Here is a 22,096-nt window from a genome sequence, read left to right on the forward strand (position 1 = left end):
ACAAAACACAGACGCTGCTCGGCGCGGCCGCAGCCACGAGTGAATTGACCTTCATGCTGCTTCTAGCTTCAACGCGAACTAAACATCGAAACCACAGCGCATAAGAAGCTACCAGCACTCGGCGCACTTTGTACACATCGCAGATCGCTTTGAAGATGAGACCCGTGCGACCGCGCACTTGGTCCACATCGCAGATAGCTTTCAAGGTATGGGCGCCCGCGCGGTGTACGCAGCACGCAGCGCGGTGTACGCGGCGTCCGAGTTTTCCGTTCATGCTGTTAGTCTAAATATGCCCCGTGCTTACATAAACCTCTTTGTTTAATGTCTGCTTGAAGGTCACATATACGGGACCAGGCGTTTTCTAGGTTTGTACCTGGAGTAGTAGAGCTATCGCTCTAATAAATAAATAAACACAGTGAGCATGCGCATTCAGCATCGTTGAAAGCGTGGCGATGGATAAACACTGCCGATGCGTCAACAGTGATGTCGCCTATATACGTCCGAGAGATCAGCGATTTTAGAAGTTGGCCTGTATCTGCGGCCACACGCAGGACCCCAGTCACCCACTACTTTTCACAGACGACATATATAAATGTATGTGCTTGTACAGACACTGTCACGATGGGGTGCGTTTATTTAAAAGATGAATTGATGAAAAGGGGCCGCGCCGACAACGCGCCGCTACCAAGGCAAGTGCACTTCGTTCTCTTCTTCTTCCGTCAATACCGCAGCTTTAGCGTAACACTCTTCCCTTCACAGACGAAGCCCGCTGGGCGAGTAACTGTTACGTCCACTCGGAGTCACGGGGATGACAGCGTTTCAGGCGAGCGACGTGAACAAGCTGCGTCTTCTTAGACCGGTAGCCATTAGAAACGAGACGAGCAATCGAATAGGTCACATCACTTAGGCGATTGGTGATGACGAAAGGCCCGGTGTAACGGGCCAGAAACTTCTGGCACAGGAAGCGCTTGCGAAGTGGTGTCCAAAGCCATACCATGTCCCCTTTGTGGTATGACGCATTCTTATGTCGTGAATCGTAGCGGATCTTGGAGTGGTCCTGGGATGCCAACATACGGAGCTGAGCTATGCGGCCTGCTTCCTCAGCGCGGCAGAGAGTCTGGGCAATAGAAGAGTCCTTATGAGGAGTAAAAGGTAGAATGGTGTCACGGAAGCTGCGGGGTGATCTGACATAAAGAAGATAGAAAGGGCTGTAGCCTGTAGTTTCATGCTTTGCGGTGTTGTAGGCGTATGTCATAAAAGGCAAGATGTCATCCCAATTTTTGTGCCTGGAATCCACGTACATCGAAAGCATGTTCGTCAAAGTTATGTTAGTGCGCTCGACGAGACCATTTGTCTGCGGATGATACGGGGCCGCGTGGCGAAACTGGCAAGCACAGAGACGCAACAGCTCTTCGACTACGTCCGCCACGAACCGGCGACCGCGATCACTCACCATAACACTAGTGGGTCCATGACGCAGTATAACGGAGGACAAGAGGAAGCTCGAAACAGCAAGAGCCGTGGCCGTTGGTATTGCTGCGGTTTCAGCATAACGCGTCAGATGGTCGACGCAGACTATAATCTAACGGTTGTCGTTCCTTGAGCGCGGGAATGGGCCGAGAAGATCCACTCGAACCATTTCGAAAGGAGGTGATGGTATGCGCTACAGGGTGAAAGAGTCCGACCGGAGCAGTATTAGGGCTCTTTAATGGCTAGCACTTGTTACAACTGGCCACATACTTTTCTATATCCCGTCGCATACTGGTCCAGTAGAATCGGCCCTGAATGCGGTGGTATGTTCTGGTGAAACCCAGGTGCCCAGCGGTCGAGTCGTCGTGCCTAGCATGGAGCACGTGGGTTCTCAAATTTTTAGGGAGCACTAAGAGGAGGCGGGAACCATCAGCCGCATAATTCTTCTTGTAGAGCAGGCCATCTTGGATGAAAAGGCCATTGTTGCCTGTCGGCTGAGCAGCTGAGGCGAAGAGGCCATTCAGGCTGCGGTCGTCACGCTGCTCTTCCCCGAAGGTGGCCATGTCGGGAAAAAGAATGTCGTCGATGGCGGCCAGAAACTCATCGAAATTGTCGGCGTCACATTCACTTGTTGGTAGAGGGAGCCTCTAGAGACAATCGGCGTCCGCATGATGTCGGCCACTCTTGTAACGTACTGCAAAGTCAAATTCCTGTAAAAGTAGCACCCATGGAACAAGGCGGCCAGACGGGTCGCGGAGACCAACCAACCAACTTAGTGAATGGTGGTCAGTAACGATCGTGAAGCGGCGCTCGTAGAGATATGGCCTGAACTTCTGGCCTGCAAAGACTACAGCGAGACACTCTTGCTCAATGACGGTGTAATTCTGTTCGGCCTTGCTCAACGAACGGCTGGCGTAGGCAATGGCATGCTCGGCGTCACCAAAGCGCTGGACGAGGACGGCACCGAGGGCAATTCCACTCGCGTCGGTGTGCAATTCTGTTGAGGCAGAGGGGTCAAAATGGCGAAGGATTGGTCCGGAAGAGAGAAGGAACTTCCGTTGACGAAACGAGGAATCGCAATCTGCTGTCCAGATGAAAGGGTTATCCTTGCGCAGCAATGAAGTCAGAGGGTAGGCAGTATCGGCAAAGTTGGCCACAAAACGTCGAAAGTACGAGCAAGGACACAAGAAGCTCCTCAGCTCGCGCTGTGACTGCGGTTGTTCAAAGCCGCTAATTGCAGCGACTTTCTGTGGGTCTGGTCGCGCCCCCTACTTGTCCACTAGATGTCCAAGTACTAGCGCCTCTCGTTGGCCAGTGACAATTCTTTCAATTGAGTATAAGGGAGCTTGTTCAAGGCACGTCAAAACAATGTCCAGTCGATCGTTGTGCTCTGCAAAAGTGCGGCCAAAATAACTACGTCTTCAAACTAACACAAACAAACCTCTCATTTCAGGCCGCGCAGTACCGTCTCCATAAACCTTTTAAATGTTGCAGGCGCATTGCACAAACCAAGCGGCATGACGTTGAATTCAAACAAGCCGTCTGGGGTCACAAAAGCGGTTTTCTCTTTGTCAGCTGAATGCATCGGTATCTGCCAGTAGCCTGATCGGAGGTCCACAGATGAAAAGTAGGATGCGGAATGAAGGCAGTCAATAACGTCATCGATCCGGGGAAGTGGATACACATCGTTTTTCGTCACAGAACTGAGACGCTGGGGGTCGACACAAAACCTCCAGGACCCATCTTTCTTTGTCACGAGGATTACCGGCGCCGTCCAAGAGCTAGAGGAATCTTGGATGATGCCCTCGCCTAGCATGTCGTCGACTTGTTCAGCGATGATCTTGCGCTCTGACGCGGACACGCGGTAAGGCTTCTGCCTTATGAGATGCGCGGACACCGTGTCGATCCGGTGGCGAGCCCGCGTAGCTGGAACGCGAACTTTGCTAGCGTTCTGCTCGAAATCAAATAATGACGCATGCGTGCTAAGGACGCTGACCAGGGCTTGACACTTCTCTGAAGACAGTGACTTGTTTATCATTTTTAGAAAAGCCAACGAGTCTTCAGGGAAAACGGGGCCAGCCCCGTGCTCTCGGGATTCGTGTGACGTGTCATCAGTTAAAGCGCCTAAGCGGAGGCTGGTATTCACTTCAAAAGAGGCAAGTCGGATACCGCTGGGTAGCACAACTGACTGGGAGGCTAAATTTGGCTCCCACAATGTAGTTGTTAAGCAGGCCACAGAAGGAGGCATCGAGGTACGAGCACACTTTTCTTCACAACCATCGAAGGCACAGGATCAACAATTGCATCAAATGTATCGGCATCGACACCGCAAGCAGCAACTCAAACTCTGGATAAGGAACGTTCCGGTAAGACAGCATCTTCAATGACGGCGAGAGTGCATGAACAGGTAGCAGGTTGGTCGGCAAGAGAAGAGAGGAAAAGCTCGCCAGTACCGCAGTCAACAGTGGCACCGCACTGTTGTAGGAAATCGAAGCCAAGAATTACGTTGCGAGTAGATTGAGCAAGCACTGCAAATTCGGCTTGATACACGTTATCAGAGAAATAAACGTTCGCGGTGCACACTCCAATAGGTAGGAGCAACTCTCCACTCACAGAACGAAATGCATTAGCGTCATCCCACAGAAGCATAACTTAACGGCCTAGTTGGGTTTTGAAATCCAGGCTGATAACGGAGACACTCGCTCCTGTGTCCACTAAGACCAACGTAGGAACATTGTCCACTAAAACACGAATCTTGTTATGACACACAGTTACTGGCGGAGGCATAGGGGCGTGTAGGTGATGATGGCTGGCGACCTCACCTCCATTGGTCGCGCCGCCTAGTTTCCCGGCGGCGGTGACGTGAGACGTCGTCGCGGAGATGGAGACCTGCGCTGCCCTGAAGGCGGTGGCGTCAAGCTCCGCACAGAAGCTGGCGAGTCGCTCCGGCAATTCGCCTTGTGGTTTGTCCTGCCCTCGGAGTCAGAAGGCCAGCGTGTCCCGTCACCTTGCCGATTTCTGCGCCGATAAAAAGTGCACGGTCGCTCATACGACGGTGGTGGCTTGCGACGGCGATGAGGACAAAATCTGGCGACGTGTCCGCGAATACCGCATTGGAAGCAGATGGGACGCTCACGGGATGCACTGAAATTGTCATTAGCAGGAGAACTGGCACGGCCATCCCACTCTTGAGAAACTGCAGGTGCTCTGGATGAGTAACCGCCGTGGAACTGATAACTGGGATGTGGGTTCATAGTAGGGTTTGACGCTCTTGAACGAGGAGCGAAGTTGTAGGCGTCTACGGAGGCGGCGGTGATGGAAGTCTCATCAAAGTCGCAGTAAGAAAAGGGCCCTTGAACCTGCAGAGTCGAGAGGGAAGCCGCCTCACGTCGGTCAAGCTCTTCGCGCACCACTTGCCGAATAACTGACGCAAGATCTGATGAAGCTGGGACCACGTCAACACTAGCGACGTTAGTTACGTTGGTCAGGCGGCCGAACTTCGGCGTGATACGCCGAGCTTTCAAGGCTTCAAACGTGCGACAGTGCCGAATGACGTCACTTACGGAGTCCAGACTGTCTTTTCCGGTTAGGAACTGGTACACGTCCTCGGCGATCCCTTTTAGAAGATGACCAACTTTGTCCTCTTCTGTCATCTGAGGGTCCAGGGCCTTGCACAATTTCAGCACTTCCTCGATGTACGTCGTGCATGTTTCGCCGGGAACTTGGGCTCGCTGCATTAGAGTTTGTTCTGCACGTTTCTTTTTAGCTGCCGGATCTCCGAAGCACCTCTTGATTTCATCTACGAACCTTTCCCGCGTCGTCATGCTTCCTTCGTGGTTTTCCAACCACACAGACGCGGTTCCCTTGAGGAAGAAGGCAACGTTGTTAAGCTGGGCGGTGGCATTCCAGCCATTGAACCGACTTGTGCGTTGGTAAAAGCTGAGCCATCCGTGCACGTCTTTCCCGGCTTTTCCTGCGAAGGTTCGTGGTTCGATGTAGGGCTGCCATTGGGAGCTGGAAGAAGACGGCGGGTTGTCGCCGTCGGAAGCCATCTCTGGGGGCAGACCGCCAATTCGGCGACTTCGGCGAAGCTCCACAGATTGCGCTTGTTCGGGGACGCCGTTGTTTTACCCCACACCGTCCACCAAAACTGTTACGATGGGGTGCGTTTATTTAAAAGATGAATTGATGAAAAGGGGCCTGTGATGAGCAGGTTTTTTTTTTTTGTGTTAATGTTTTCTGGCGGTTCTCTGAGGCGGAGCCTCCCAGAACCTAATCGAGGACAAAGCCGTTTGTTGTGAAAAATACACACAAAGAAGAAGTAGTTTATTGATGTGAAAAAGTAGAGAGGTCGGCCGGAATATGGAGCATCTGGCCTGCTACTCTACGTAAGGGAAGGGGAGGAGGGGAAGAAAGAGGGTCACAATGGGGGATGATAATGGGAGGAACTAGGTGAAAGGACACATTGCACAGATGATTATCACAAGCGTGAGTCCAGGCCCGTGTCGCCTAAGAAGCGTGAAAAAGCACGCATTGCCTCTGTTGTCTGACAACTCTGTGGCCCTGCGCCTAGCAAGAGGTCCTCCGACAGTGGTCTATTATATAAATGCCTCAAGGTGGCTGCCAGCGTGAGTCTTTCGCGTGCATACTCAGGGCACACCACGAGCACATGGTCTATAGTCTCTATAACACCACACACTGAACATTCCGGGGAGTCTGTCCGTCCAATGATGTGCAAATATTTGCGCGTGAAAGCGACGCCTAGTCGCAGTCTGTGTATCAAGCATGTATGAGGGCGTGGAATTCCACGCAGAACAGGAAATTGCATATCGGGATCCAGCCTTTTAAGGCGAACGTGACGAGCGTCTGGCGGGGCCCAGTATGTTTTCGTCGCACTCCTCATTAATTTCGACAGGAGGCATGTGATGTCTGGTCTAGAGAACGGCACTACAGTTCGCAGGCCATTGCTGAGGGCGCGCTTTGCTTCAGCATCGGCCATCTCATTACCATTGAGCCCACAGTGTCCTGGGATCCATTGGAACACTATGCGGTGGTGTTTTTCTTGAGCGCATGAAAGTAGCTCGGCGATCTGCAGTGCCAGAACCTGATATGCGGTGTGGCGCAGGAAGCATCTCAAAATTTGCAGCGCGGGTTTTGAGTCCGTGAAAATGCACCACTCTTGTGGTCTTTCCCCGCAGATGTGGCGAATCGCTTCCCGTATAGCCACAAGCTCTGCAGCGGTTGAAGTTGAATTATGATCTAGAATGAAACCTCGAGTCATCTGCTGGGCTGGTATCACCACAGCTGCTGTCGATGCCGTTGATGACGCGGACCCATCTGTGTAAACATGAACATAGGTCTGGTATTCTGACCAGATGTATGCCAAAGTAAGTTGTTGTAGTCCGCTAACGGGAACCATTGATTTCTTTAGTATGCCGGGGACGTTCACGCATACCGAAGGGCATAGCCTGATGTTATGTGGGGTAGATGGCTGCGGAGTGCACTTGTGAAACTGCTGTCCGACCGCTCATGTAGAACCGACGTCAATGGATGGCAATAGTGTCGTGTAAGTAAGCGTAGATATACTCGAAGTGGTTCGTGGGACAGGTATACCGATAATGGGCATACACGGGCTTCCTCAATTGTGCCTTTGTTGGAGGCACGCCGTGGCAAGCCGAGGCATATTTTGAGTACCTGCGCTTGAACGCTCTCTAATGTCCGCAAGCAGGAAATACTCAAATTTGAGACTATCGGGAGGCTGTATCGAATGTAGCCTATAAATAGAGACTGATAAAGTCGTAGTAGGGAGCCTTCCGTGGGGCCCCATTTCATGCCTGCTACGAAGCGAAGAACATGGCAAAACAGATTAAGTTTTTGCTTCAACATATTCACATGCCTCGACCACGACAAATCACGGTCAATGATAATGCCCAAGAATATGTGGTGGGAGACATAAGGTATTATAACACCGTTAATGGAGATCGGATAGCGGCAGACGGATTTTCGCGTGAATGCAACCACAGCACATTTCTCAGCAGCTAAGAGCAAACCCTGACGCCGTATGTATCGCGAAGTAGATGACACAGCACGTTGTAATCTCGCACGTAGTTGTGGGCGTGTTGTACCAGAAGTCCAGATGCAGATGTCATCTGCATATGCACTGATGTGGATGTGAGCTGGAAGTTCGCTCACCAGGCCAATCAGGGCCACATTAAATAATGTTGGGCTGAGGACTCCTCCCTGAGGAACCCCACGGCATACCTGATGACGATTAGTCTCTCCGTCAGGCGTGGACATGTAAACGAAACGGCCGCTGAGATAGCTCACAATCCACAGATAGAGCCGGCCGCCAATTCCCAAGTCATCTAGGGCAGCGAGAATGGCTTCATGAAGGATGTTGTCGTAGGCCCCTTTGATGTCTAAGAAAACAGCGGCCACAAGTCGGCGCCGATGTTTTTCATGTTCCACTGTCGTAACGAGCTCAATGACGCTGTCAATCGAAGAACGACCTCGCCGAAAGCCGGTCATCATGTTCGGATAAAGATCATTTCTCTCCAGAAACCATTCGAGTCTCGCCAGGACCATTCGTTCCATAACTTTTCCAACACAGCTGGCTAATGCAACTGGCCGGTATGAGGTAAGCTCATAAGGAGTCTTTCCTGGCTTCAAGAGAGCAACCAGGCGGCTGATCTTCCACTGCTCCGGAACAATACTGGTGACCCATGTGTCATTGTAATAATTGAGCAGGGCAGTGCGACCAGCCCTGCCAACGCGAGCGAGAGACGAATATGAAATCCCGTCAGGACCAGGGGCAGATGAATGGCGACACGACGCAAGAGCAGCCTCTAATTCAGGCATCGTAAAGAGCAAGTCGTAGTGGTCACTGGGGGAAGGTGGCGCAAAAACCTCGAATTGAATTGAGGCTGGCCGAGTTGTGCCCACAATCATCTTGCAGAAATCGTCCGCTACCTCTACATCAGTGCAACGCTGGTGAAGGGCCAGAGCACTGAAAGGGTACCTTTCTTGTGGGGGAGAACGCAGGCTCCTAGCTACATGCCAAATACGTGACAGCGGCTTGCGAGGATCCAGTGATGAACAGAACTTCCTCCAGCGCTTCCTTCCTAATTTCTCGAGATGGCGCTTTATTTGTCGTTGAGCTCGGCGACAAAGGGCGAGATCGTAGGTTGATTTTGTCCTTCTGTATTTCCTTTCAGCGCGCCGTCGGACTGCGCGTAACCTCTCGAATTCCACGTCCATAGGAGACCCCGGCGTCGGTGCACATAAGTTCCGCGTGGCCTCACCGAGGGCGGACGTGATCAAGCCTTCTATTTGGGTTGGTGACTCGAGATCCGCACAGAAATTCTCCACAAATGTCTTAAAGGTGGGCCAGTCTGTGCACCGCACATGAGACGAAGTAGGTGCGAACCACTTCACGCAGATATACGTTGGTATGTGATCACTGCCATGTGTTTCCACATCACTGAACCAGCTAATAGAGGACTGTAGTCGTGAGGAAGCAAACGTCAGGTCCAAGCAGCTACTGTAGGATGTGCCACGCAGAAACGTAGGAGAGCCATCGTTGATATTGACGAAATCCTGGGAGTGCATAAAGTCGGACAGGGCTTTGCCTCGGTTATTCATTACTGCACTTCCCCATAGGGGGTGATGAGCATTGAAGTCGCCCACAATAATATGAGGAGCTGTACAACTCTGGATTGCTGAAGACAGGTACGAGAAATCAATGTGATCTCTGGGTGGAATGTAGCCGCCGAGTATAGAGAAGACCCGTCCTTTAAGCGTTAACGTCAAGCAAATGTAGTGGTTCGTGTTATGGGGCTGTAGGACATGGCGGTAGTGTGAGATATCTCGGCGTATGCACACTAACACCTTGCTGGTTTCATCAGCTTCTCGAGACCACAGCAATACATATCCAGAAAGGCGGAAAGCAGAAGGCATGTTGGGCTCACATATCACAATCACAGGGAAGCGGTATTTCTGGACGCGCTGTCGGAAGTCACTCAGGCGACCACGCAGACCTCGGGCATTCCACTGCATAACTACACTGCGACGTATGCGCATCGACACCGAGGAGGGGCTGTGTGGTAGCGCCATAACGAATTAGTGCAGTGCCGCCAAGAGCGGCTCAATTGCCTCCAAAAACTGAACAACAACCCTTGCTGTTGGCGTATTGAGGCCTGAAAGCAGCGTGCGCATGGAGTGTACAAGTTGTTTCAGAAGAACGTTCACCTGCTGGCCTTCCGGCTTGTCCACATTGTCCGCTGGAACGGCATGGAATCTTGGACGCGTTGGTTCGACGACCTTGGATGACAGAGCAGGCCATTCAACATCAGAGGAGGTGGATAATATACCTGCATCTTTCTGAACCACCGTGGTAACATGGGGCGCTGCAGCAGGCGGTGTCTTATTCTGTAGCTCAAGACGTTGAGGCACCTGAGCTGAGAGTTTCTGTGACGGTGGCTCAGCCAAACTAGTGGCGTGTGACTTTGAGCGTCGGCTTCGGGAACGACGTTTGCGGCGACGAATTGACGCAGCCGCTTCTTGGTGACTTGAGTTGTCTTTTACCATCTTCTTCAGGATGAGCCTCTCGTTCTTCATCATAGGACAGTCTTTAGCCGTCGCCTCATGAGCACCGAAGCAGTTGGTACACTTGACAGTCTCTGTCGTGCAAGTATCATGCTGGTGTGAGCCGCCGCATCGACGGCAGGATATTTCGTTTCTGCAAACAGCACTCACGTGGCCAATCTTGTTGCATTTGTGGCATTGAACAGGCCTGGGAACATACAGACGGACAGGATGCCGCACATAGCCCACCTTGACGTGGGATGGGATAGAGTCGGTTTCAAAAACTACTTTAACACACCGTGATCGGCCAAAACGATGGATGTCGACAATCCTGGCCGTAGAATTGATGAGTGTCCGCAGGTCACTGTCAGTTATTTCAGGATCTACATCTGTAATAACTCCAGTGGAAGTCCGTTTTCCATGAGAGAGATAGGGGCGGACCGGCATACCACCTAACACTCCAATTTCTTTCAGCTTGTCCACCGACACCTGGGATTTCACATCTACGGTAAGGACATTCTTCCATGCGTTGATTCTGACCTCTTGGACTTGTCCCGGAATCACCTGGTCGAAAAATTGGGTCAACCGCTGTCTGTTAATGGTATTTAAATTAGCCGTCTCCGTTGTGGCTACGAAAGCCACAGAAAACCCGTCAGGTGCGTCAACATTCTCTGTAGGCAACTCCCTCTCTGCTGATGTCCGGCGCAACACGCCAGGTTTGTCAACAGTCTTTGTAGTCGACTCACCAGCTGTTGATGTTCGGCGCAACTTCCTTTTCAGGCGGCGCGATTCAACAGGCGTGAAGCTGCTACTGTCGGAATCCATCTCAGTCACCGTGGAGTCATCCGCCGAATCTGGAAGCTCCACGTCGGTGACGGCCGTAGCAAAGAAGGCAGGCACCAGCTGGCCGAGCAGCAGTTTGGTCGACTGCGTCGACGGGAAGCTGCACGGGACGTGTGCCCGCCATCCCGAAGGATGACGCGATAACTGTGTACACACAATATTAAAAAACTACAGAAAAGTGGAACAGCCGAAAACACAGACGTTCTCTATCGCCACTTCCAACACAAACTTTTAATGAAACCAGAAACGAAAATTAACCCATAAAAACAAACCCACAAAGATAACATGAAAACATGTAGCTAGAACGCTCATGATATGAGGCAAGTTCGGGCAGGCTGCGGGTGTGCGTATGCACTACAGTCTTGACGCGGCGAAGCGGAGACGAGACGACGAGATAAGCGTTGTGGGTCTCACCAAACGTCGTTGTGTCGGACCGTAGTACAGGCTGCCAGAGCGTGGCATCTCTGGCTCGGAGGGAGAAGACAGGCGGCTCGGCAGCACGGGAAGACGGCGGTGGCGTTCTGGCTGGGCAGCTGGTCGTGGCACTCGGGCTCGTAGCCCGACAGCTCCCGTTCTGCCCACGGGCGCAGACGCTCACCGGCCTCGGGCAGCAGCAGTTGACAATCGGGCAGGGTGGCGATGCCCGGGAAGGCAGGCGGCTTGGCAGCAGGGGTTGACGGCGGCGGCGTCCTGGCCGGGCAGCTGGTCGTGGAGCTCGGGCCCGTAGCCCGACAGCTCTCGTCCTGCCCACGGGCACAGTCGCTTGCCGGCCTCGGGCAGCTGTTTACGATCAGGAAGAGTGGCGACTCCCAGGAACGGGTTGGCAGGAGGCCCCGGCCGGGTGAAGTCCTGGTGGCTCGGGTCCGGAACCCGACGGCCGTCTTCAGCTCCCGATCCGGTGGCCGACCTTGTCCTGGTGTCGCTTCTGGAACTCCTCCCCCTACTGCCAGCGCGGCTCCTTTTTCTGATGCTCTGGTCGACTCGTCGATTTCTCATTGGCTGCTCGAGGCTCCGTGTTCTTTTGTGATTGGATTGGGTTTTTCTTTTGATTTGTTTTCTTGCGCCGCGTGTTCACGCGCCGGACGGTCTTCGGCGTCGTCGTTTTCGGCGCGGCGCGGTAGAGCGGCGCGCGCTCTCCTTGTCGTCTGCTTGTTTGAAATGCACCGCACCTTGTCGCACACCACAAATATCACCGTCGCGCACCACACATCACAGGGCCACGCCAACAACGAGCCGCTACCAAGACAAGTGCACTTCGTTCTCCTCTTCTTCCGTCCGTGCAGCAGCTTTAGCGTAACAATATGCTTACTCACCAATCACGAGCGCGAACGGCTAAGATATACGCTTACTGACCTGATGCCGTGCAACCAAAGCAGTTATAGCATCGCGACCGAGGGCCTCCACTGACAGCAGCCAGTAAGGAACAGGATGTGCCCTTCTATCGTTATTTAGAATTCTCGAGCGTTACTTGAATCAAATAAATAAAGGTTGCGTTCGAGAGAACGACGTTTAAAAAAATGTCACAGTTTCGCCCTAAGGGCGAAGCAATGAATGCGATAGCAACACAGCAATGTCATACGAAGTAAGGTGAGCGGCTTTGGTAGCAATATGAATTGTAGTAAACATGCGCTGATTAAGTAAGCAGGTGTGCTGCGGCGTAAGTAGACCGACTTGAAGAGAGACTCGATGACCACGAGAAGGCGTGTGTGAAACGGTGGTGTTGATGAGAAGCGCTCCCCGTGGGCAGCGCGTGCGAAGGGACACACCTGTAGTGCTGCACTGCCGATCCGGGCAGCATTGCATGTGTAGCGTGCGTTGTAAAATGTGGCCCGACTATTACTAACTGAATGAACAAGCGTGGTGTGAGAGCGCACAAACAAACATGAATGGATCACACTGAATGACTGCAGACAACGACTGTCAAAACGCTGGCAGCGAGCCCATACGCCGCAGCGGGCGAAGGTACGTGCGGTCTATCGCTTCAACGGAAACTGAGCGGCGAATGCACGGCGCATAAAGGTCAGAGCCGTGTGGAGTTAAGAGACGGTGCGGACGAGCGACGAGCGCGGTTGTTGGCAGCGTAGAAGTGCCCCCCCCCCCCCCCCGCGCGCTCCCTCCGGCGCTGGCTTCCCGCTTCCTTGCTAGCGCGTGGGTGATTGAGTGCGTTCACTCTCCGTGATAGCGCGCGTCCCCGCACGCTTCCGCTCGGGCATACGGCGCGCGGGTAAGATTTTATCTATAGGGAACCTCACGGCGACGGCGACGACGATGGCATAAATCCGGTAGAAGTGTCCATATAATTGCTATCGCAATAAAAACCTAGCGAGACTGTTGCCTGTGTTCGTGTACGTATGAACGATACCACATGAAAAAAAAAAGCGCGCACACAGTGCAGAAGCTGCATAATAACCTACAAGATTTTTCAAGGGCACTGTTAAAGAATGTGAGCGTGCACATGCAATCAGTTTCTATTGATAAGATTCAACAGAGAAGACTATAGGTCGACGCATCTCCGTCGTAGGTCCACGCGTAAGCATGTCGAGGAAAAGGCGCGTCGTTTGAGCGACCACCGGCTCATTCAACGCCTGCATCATCCTCACGTTATTTTAATAGCGTAGCAGTTTAAGCTCGAGGTTCCGCTACAAATCGTTCGCAGAAACTCCGCCGAGCTATGACGTCACTGCGTTGCCTAGCAACCACTTGGCACAGCTGCGCCTGGCTTCGCGGAGCTTCGCACGGGTGTCGTGACGTCAGCGCTCCCACTTCCGCATCGCTTCTCCTAGCCGCGCCGCGCTGCGCCTAGCTCTGACGTCACTATGCGTCGCCTAGCAACCACATGGCATGTTAGCGCCCGGCCGCGTCTCGCTGCCCCGCCGCTTCCCATACTACGGTGCCAAGCTTCCACAGCCGAGTAGGCGGAGAAAAAAAGCCATGACGTCACTGCGCGCTGCTTCGTTCGCAGCCTTCGTATAAAGCTCCGCGACACCGCGACGGCTGCACACCGCTTGCGCCGAATAGAAAAATCTTGGCATAACATAACATTACGTAGCAAAGCTTCGTTAAAATCTTAGCATAATATAGCAATACATAACAATACATAGCAAAAACTCGGTAAAATCTTCGCATAACATAGCAATAAAAGCAAAACTTGTTAAAATCTTGGCATAACGTAATAATACAAGGCAAAAACATAGCAAAACTTCGTAAACCTTGGTCGACGCCCCGCTACGCTGTTTCTTCAGCCTTGCACCACTAGTGCAAGCTGGCCAGATTTTTTTTCTGAAACTATCATAACAGTTAGTTTTCAAGCTCTCAATTTCCACCCTGTCTTTTAAAAAGAAAATTCGCTGTCTTTTCCCGCACCGCGCTGAGACTAATTAAATTCAAGTTCCCTTAATTCCGTCTCAGAGGTGGTATAGATGTGGAGTAAAGGGGTTATAACGTGTAGGAAACTGTGTTTTCTACACCACGCGTTTTTTTTTTTGGTAAGTAGGCAACGTCTGCGTATCACTCGTGATACAAATACCTGTATCCCCAACAGATATCAGCACCTGTAAACCACGATAACATCACCGCAGTGGTGGCCTTGTGACTCGAGGCACAAGGTGCCACTGGGTAGGTAGGCAGTGTGTTCCTAGCCAACCTGGCACGTGCCCTTGAGGATGTCTCTCGAAGGCAGACTCGTGGTCGCTGCCAATGGCTGGGTCCCTGACTATTGGTGGGGTTTCGTTGTGTTCAGCCATCTCGTTCGTACGGAGCCATCAGTCTGACCCTAGTTGGTCAGGCATAGAAGGTCCGTCGACGAATGGCTGAGGCCCGGTTAGTGGTCCGGTCGGCCCTTCGGGTCAATGGAGAGTGGCGAGCAGCGGAGGAGGATATGAAATCCCACTTTTTATTGTTATTACGCCTCTGTTACGGCTTTAAATTTATTGTTATCTGATTATTGTGGAGTCATGTTTCCTTTGCCAAATGGTAATATTTCTGCAATTTATTTTTCAAAGCATTCGTACGGAAAACATTTGGTGGCTGAGAGCACTCTGCCCAAATCAGCTAAGTGTACTTGTACCTACACCGACCCTCCCAGCGATCTCTAGCGAGCATGTTAACAAATATATATGTTTAAAATGTGAGTATGTAAAGTTGATGTAATTTTCTTCAAAATCTGTTAGTGCAACTCAGGATACTTACCGCTTTTATTTGATAGTTTCTTGTTTACATAATTGATAACCTTTTTGCCGAGTCAGGCGCAGTTTAGAGCCTAACTGACCCGAATCTTCTGTGAGTTGGGTAGCAGGGGTAGTGAATGGAACTGTGCCGCTCGTCGTCGAATGCAGCTGATAGCTTTCCGCGTAGCAAAAGGCAATCTATAATGTTTTTCGACGATAAGATGGTGAACAGATGGGTATGCACACAGAAGTGTATAACAAGTAGCTATATACATTTCAAGAAACTGCAGCCCTTGTGTCGTTATGCCACGTGTCTATTAAGCGGGATAGGCCACGCATGGGCACTTATCCAGTGGCGCAAGACGGGACTAGCCGGAATATTCAGAGAAAACAAGAAAACCCATGAATTCGTTGAGCATCACTCGCTATTTCATTATTAGGTCTGTGTGTCTTAGTGATACCTATGAACAGACATTAAACGAAGAGGTTTATGTAAGCACGGTGAATATTTAGACTAACAGCTTGCACGGAAAACTCTGACAAAAGAGAAGGGACAAACACGGCGCCGGCTTTCAGGCGGTTTGCTCTCTTGCTGTTACTTTTGAAGCTCTTTGCGGCTGCCGTATGTTATGACTGCACATGCCAGTGACAAACGTTAGCCATGCGAGATCTGGAGGTAGGTACACCGAGAACAAAATGTGGAAGATTATTTAGGCTGTAGTGATTGGAGAAACACAATTAACCATTTCTCCTGAAAAAAAAATAAATGATTATGTTTCCGGGACGTGGTTAAGTTTTATGGCGAATGTCGGTGAAAGCAGCGTCTGCCGCACGCGAGAATAGAACCCATTTTTCTTTGTAGCTCTTCTCTGAACTAAAACGCCACTGTTTTATAACTTATTTCATTTTGAATAAAAACTGATGTACCCACTGCAGTCATGGTTGCCACGAGGCAGCCGCGTGTATTGGACAAATAAATAAATGAATACATAAGTTAAATATTTATTTACTTTTGAAAGTTTCCCATGGTTGAACGCAGTTAAACCAAGTTTGTCGAGCGATAGCACGGCTTTGCTTGCTTGGAGAAAGGATACAGACGCTGCTCGGCGCGGCAGCAGCCGCGAGCGAATTGACCTTCATGCTGCTTCTAGTTTCAACGCGAACATCGAAAGCACAGCGCATAAGAAGCTACCAGCACTCGGCGCACTTTGTACACATCACAGACGCTTTGAAGATGATGCACGCGCGACCGCGCGCTTGGTCCACATCGCAGATAGCTTTCAACGTATGGGCGCCCGCCCGGTGTACGCAGCAGCCGCCGGTAGTGGCAGGCTGAGTCCCAGTTTGACACTGGCTGAGCTAGAAGGTCAGATGCACGGAACTAGCGTTTTCTGGGTTTGTACCTGGAGTAGTAGAGCTATCGCTCTAACAAATAAACACAGTGAGCATGCGCATTCAGCAACGCTGAAACAGTGGCGATGGATAAACACTGCCGATGCGTCAACAGCGATGTCGCCTACGTCCGAGAGATCAGCGAATTTTGAAGTTGGCCGGGGTCTGTGGCCACACGCAGGACCCCAGTCACCCACTACTTTTCACAGACAACATATATAAGTGTATGGGCTTGTACAGGCACGAACACGAACATATGCTTACTCACCAATCACGAGCGCGAACGGCGAAGATATAAGCTTACTGACCTGATGCCGTGCAACCAAAGCAGTTATAGCGTTGCGACCTAGGGCATCCACTGAAGGCACCCAGTCAGGAACAGGATGTGCCCTTCTATCGTTATTTCGAATTCCCGAGCGTTACTTGAAGCAAATAAAGGTTGCGTTCTAGAGAATAACGTTTTTAAAAACCTAGCGAGGCTGTTGCCTGTGTCCGTGTACGTATGAACGATACCACACGAAAAAAAAAACGTGCACACAGGGCAGAAGCTCCATAACAACCCTACAAGTTTTTTCAAGGGCACTGTTAAAGAATGTGAGCGTGCACATGCAATCAATTTCTATTGATAAGATTCAATGGAGAAGACTATCGAAGCGTTTGCAAATGAAAGTAGCCGTCGCGTAAGCATGTCGAGGAAAAGGCGCGTCGTTTGAGGACCACCGGCTCATTCAGCGTATGCACCATACTCGCGTTATTTTAACAGCGTAGCTGTTTAAGCTCGAGGTTCGGCTACAAATCGTTCGCAGAAACTCCGCCGAGCTATGACGTCACTGCGTTGCATAGCAACCACTTGGCACAGCTGCGCCTGGCTTCGCGGAGCTTGGCACGGGTCTCGTGACGTCAGCGCTCCGACTTCCGCATCGCTTCTCCTAGCCGCGCCGCGCCGCGCTGCGCCTAGCTCTGACGTCACTATGCGTCGCCTAGCAACCACCTGGCATGTTTGCGCCCGGCCGCGCCTCGCTGGACCGCCGCCTCCCGTACATCGCCAAGCTTCCACAGCCGTGTAGGCGGAGAAAAAAAGCCATGACGTCACTGCACGCCGCTTCGTTTGCAGCCTTCGTATAAAGCTCCGCGACGCCGCGACGGCGGCACATTGCTTGCGCCACCTAGAAAAACCTTCGCATAACATAGCAATAAAGGCAAAACTTGGTAAAATCTCGGCACAATGTAGTAACACAGGGCAAAAACTTGGCAAAACTTCGTAACCTTGGTCGACCCCCAGCTACGCTGTTTCTTCAGCCTTGCACGACTAGTGCAAGCTGGCCTGATTTTTTTCTGAAACTCCCATCACAGTTAGTTTTGAAACTCCCAATTTCCGCCCTGTCTTTTAAAAAGGAAAATTCACTGCCTTTTCCCGCACCGCGCTGAGACTAATTAAATTGAAATTGCCTTAATTCCGTCTGAGATGTGGTATAGATGTGGAGTAAAAGGGTTAACGTGTAGAAAACTCTGTTTTCTATACCACGCGTTCTTTCTTTTTTAAGTATGCAACGTTTTGCGACACGATAACGAGATTGCTGCAACTTGTCTTAGCTAAAATTTGTTTTGTGAAAAAAACGTGTTTGAAAAGTAGTCGCACTTACGCGATCTGGATAGATTTTTATGCACAATATAAAAATTTAGGCGATAATGAAAAATATTCGGGACCCATTTTGCGACTGTACTCATCTAAACATACCAAGCTGGGTCATCAACTGCGGTGACATCATCGGGTTTTCCCACTAGGCTGGGGCATCGTTCATGTACACAGGGTGCATTTTAGATAGTAGATGTAATTAGAGATCAATGCCAGAAATAGGTTCCCGCGATTAGTCTTTAAAAACTTGCTGTGCGTGCTCTCGCGTGCTTGCTACCTCAACGCACCGTAGTAGAAATATTGATGCATGAACGCTGAAATCTCAAACTCAACTCAGTTAATCGGCAAATGTTTTCATAAAAAGGCTATTAGAAGCACAGCACTAGTGCCGTCGCTAGTTTTTACTGTCTGCTTCTTTTTTTCGAATAATGCATCTTCGTCGTATTGCCGCTAAACTTCCTTACATACATGATCTCGTCAATTCTTTACCGATAAATTGACTATAGTGTCACGTGGTAGTGACGGTCAAGAACACAGTATCAAAAGTGTGAATGACGAAACTAACTCTTTATTGGGCGAACCTGTGTCCAGAAAAACAGGCTACCCTCAAAGCACAACGATAGCGACGAACACAGCCGGCGATGGTCGAAATCTAATCAGCTGGTCAAGCTCGTCGGCTTTTATACATGAGTCGTCGAAGCTTCCAGAATAATCGCTGATGCAGGCATGCTTCCCAGAAAGTGCTATACTCGCGGACAACTTTCTGTGGTAATGAAGGGAAAGCTACGGAGGCAAAGCGCGCACAAGCTAGAACGCTTCTGAAAAGAGTCCCTCGTTTTAGACCACGTTGGTTTAGGCTGGGGAAGAGAAAACATAAACAGCCTATTAGCAGCAGTTAAATAAGACAGAACACACTACTGCGCGTAAAAGTTTACTTATTTTGTGGCTTTTCCCTTCCGCGTCTGGGCAAACGCGAAACCGTCGCACGTGAAAGCTGCGTCGATTCAGCGTCCATTCCGAGCAACCAAAAGCACTGTCAAACGCTACCGGACTACTTGGCGCGATAACACATGTGCAGTATCCACGCGCCCGTAGCTTTCCCTTCATTGCCATAGAAAGTTGTCCGCGAGTATACACAATTCGCGTCGCGCATAAATGCAATCAGATTACACAAGGTTCCGTGAGAACAGACAGCGGATAGAACCATCGATAACAATCGAGAAAGTTCCGATACACGCAGGCGCGCCTGCGCCGTGCGATAACGTTTTTTAGACGGTCAAACGTAAAGCCCCTCTATATAAAAAGTAGCGACACTCTCCTCCACCGCCTTCCCTCCTCCTCGTTTCTCCTTTCTTTCGCGCTCCTTTCTCGACCGTTGCGCCGCCTACTCCGCTTGAAACACGTGCACTTGTTTATCTTTCGCCGCTGATCATATTCGACGATCGCCGACTGTGTTCGCCGCTATCGCCGTGCTCCTCGCCAGTCGGTAGACGCTTCTCGGGCGAAAATGGCGATGGAGCGTGATCGTAAACAAACGCAGCCAGCGCCCGGGGGCTCGACGGTCCACGTGATGCCACTAGGCCATACCCGACGTCCGGCCGTCGACCTCGGACAGGGGGTGTGCGAGGGAGGCGGCGGCATTCTTCTCAAAGCATGACGCTACTTTTATATATAGGGGCTTTAGGTCAAACGCGGTCAGCTGATAAAGATAAACAAAGCACACGTGTCAATAGGGTCTAACAGAACTCGTAGTGTATATGACGTCACGGCGAGCCGAGCTGTGCGGGACCTATAAGGCACCGTATGCAACTCAACTTTAGATTTCGCGCTTTTCTGGCTCTTTACGAAGACTGCTCCCCGCCAGTAAGAGTAATTTTTTTTAAGCTAAGCTTTCTTTGGCCTCATCCTTTCGACTATAATGCTGCTGCTGCTGCTGCTGCTCTGCTGCTGCTGCTGGCTGCTGCTGCCTGCTGCTGCTGCTGCGCTGCTGCTGCTGTGCTGCCTGCTGCTGCTGCTGCTGCTGCTGCTGCTGCTGCTGCTGCTGCTGCTGCTGCTGCTGCTGCTGCTGCTGCTGCTGCTGCTGCTGCTGCTGCTGCTGCTGCTGCTGCTGCTGCTGCTGCTGCTGCTGCTGCTGCTGCTGCTGCTGCTGCTGCTGCTGCTGCTGCTGCTGCTGCTGCTGCTGCTGCTGCTGCTGCTGCTGCTGCTGCTGCTGCTGCTGCTGCTGCTGCTGCTGCTGCTGCTGCTGCTGCTGCTGCTGCTGCTGCTGCTGCTGCTGCTGCTGCTGCTGCTGCTGCTGCTGCTGCTGCTGCTGCTGCTGCTGCTGCTGCTGCTGCTGCTGCTGCTGCTGCTGCTGCTGCTGCTGCTGCTGCTGCTGCTGCTGCTGCTGCTGCTGCTGCTGCTGCTGCTGCTGCTGCTGCTGCTGCTGCTGCTGCTGCTGCTGCTGCTGCTGCTGCTGCTGCTGCTGCTGCTGCTGCTGCTGCTGCTGCTGCTGCTGCTGCTGCTGCTGCTGCTGCTGCTGCTGCTGCTGCTGCTGCTGCTGCTGCTGCTGCTGCTGCTGCTGCTGCTGCTGCTGCTGCTGCTGCTGCTGCTGCTGCTGCTGCTGCTGCTGCTGCTGCTGCTGCTGCTGCTGCTGCTGCTGCTGCTGCTGCTGCTGCTGCTGCTGCTGCTGCTGCTGCTGCTGCTGCTGCTGCTGCTGCTGCTGCTGCTGCTGCTGCTGCTGCTGCTGCTGCTGCTGCTGCTGCTGCTGCTGCTGCTGCTGCTGCTGCTGCTGCTGCTGCTGCTGCTGCTGCTGCTGCTGCTGCTGCTGCTGCTGCTGCTGCTGCTGCTGCTGCTGCTGCTGCTGCTGCTGCTGCTGCTGCTGCTGCTGCTGCTGCTGCTGCTGCTGCTGCTGCTGCTGCTGCTGCTGCTGCTGCTGCTGCTGCTGCTGCTGTGCTGCTGCTGTTGTTGCTTGTTGTGCTGTTGTCTGGCACGACGCGCATCTGTTTGTTCACGACGCGCATCTACATGGCAGGAGCGTTGCAGAGAGGAAAAACGACGGGAGAGACTCGTTTGGACTTTTCCATCACGCCGCCACATTGCCCTCTCGACAGCTGTCCGTGAGACTTCTGCAAAGGCATTGCAGAAGCTGCGCAACTGTCCAGAGGGGACGCAGACAGAACGGCAGAGGAGGTGAAGAGATGAGGCGGGCAGAACCAACGCCGTCATGAAACCAGTGAATAACAGCTTTGCCACTTTTCAGTCGTGGTAGTTCGGATGCACGGGAGGAGCGCGGGAGAGGGAAAACGCGACGAAACAAGGACACGCTGCTACGAGACACGGCAGCAGTTGTTGACAAACAGGATAAACTCAAGGTACGGTACGGTACATTTCTGCATTCCTGGAAAATAAAACCTTGCATATTTCGAGAGCGGGCGACTGATGCTGGGTGTGAAGGCGCGAAGCCACATGAAAGCACCGCAGCGTCTAGAGACACTGCGGAAGCGGCCGCCCATAAAATGAACACTTCTGTTGCCACTCTGGCAGCTTTGTGGCTGTGGTGTTGCTGAAGGTGGCGGGTTCACTCGCGGCCACGGTAGCCGCATTTCGACAGGAGCGAAATGAAAAACGCCTGTGTGCTTAATTTTAGATGTAATTAAATAATCTGAGGTGGTGAAATCCAATCCGGAGTCCCTCACTACCACCTACCTCACGATCAGATTGTGGTTTAGTACGCGAAGCCCATACTTTAAAAAGTTTACTACCAATACAGGATTAGGGACATTTCGTACAGTTCCTTTTTTCGCCACCAGTGGCGTATCGACCTTAAAGAATTCAAAATTCCGCATGACGTATGCTATGACGCACAACTAAAGAAGCGCAATAAAAAAACCACCACTGAAGCTGTGGCTTCACCGCGGTGCTTGGAAACGAGCGGCGTTGTGTATCAGCGTTATCTCGAAGACGGTAGCTACTTGCTCTACTGACAATGAATCGACGGTTTTGCTAACACTTCGCCAGAAAGCTCGTC

At 51.8% G+C, this 22,096-nt stretch overlaps 3 protein-coding genes across 3 annotated transcripts in view; all 3 read right to left on the reverse strand.

The window, feature by feature from the left end:
* Window positions 1–19,974: 19,974 nt before the first annotated feature.
* Window positions 19,975–20,302, reverse strand: LOC119463595 (ataxin-8-like; the record flags this gene model as incomplete). The annotated part of the gene is made up of 2 exons (XM_037724424.1): window positions 19,975–20,047; window positions 20,079–20,302. Coding segments are annotated over 2 exons (297 nt in total), but the record flags the coding sequence as incomplete, so codon positions are not given.
* Window positions 20,303–20,314: 12 nt separating this feature from the next.
* Window positions 20,315–20,656, reverse strand: LOC119464743 (ataxin-8-like; the record flags this gene model as incomplete). Its single annotated transcript, XM_037725702.1, has 1 exon — window positions 20,315–20,656. A coding segment is annotated over one exon (342 nt), but the record flags the coding sequence as incomplete, so codon positions are not given.
* A 15-nt stretch (window positions 20,657–20,671) lies between these two features.
* The window catches only part of LOC119463596 (UPF0746 protein DDB_G0281095-like), a gene marked incomplete at its 3' end in the record, with an annotated part of 6,648 nt that continues 5,223 nt past the window's right edge, over window positions 20,672–22,096 (reverse strand). The window contains exon 3 of the mRNA XM_037724425.1: window positions 20,672–21,068. Coding sequence (XP_037580353.1) covers window positions 20,672–21,068 — 397 coding nt within the window. The remainder of the gene's footprint in view (window positions 21,069–22,096) is intronic.

This window comes from Dermacentor silvarum, chromosome 9 (assembly GCF_013339745.2).
Source record: "Dermacentor silvarum isolate Dsil-2018 chromosome 9, BIME_Dsil_1.4, whole genome shotgun sequence".
NCBI classification, from domain to species: Eukaryota; Metazoa; Arthropoda; class Arachnida; order Ixodida; family Ixodidae; genus Dermacentor; species Dermacentor silvarum.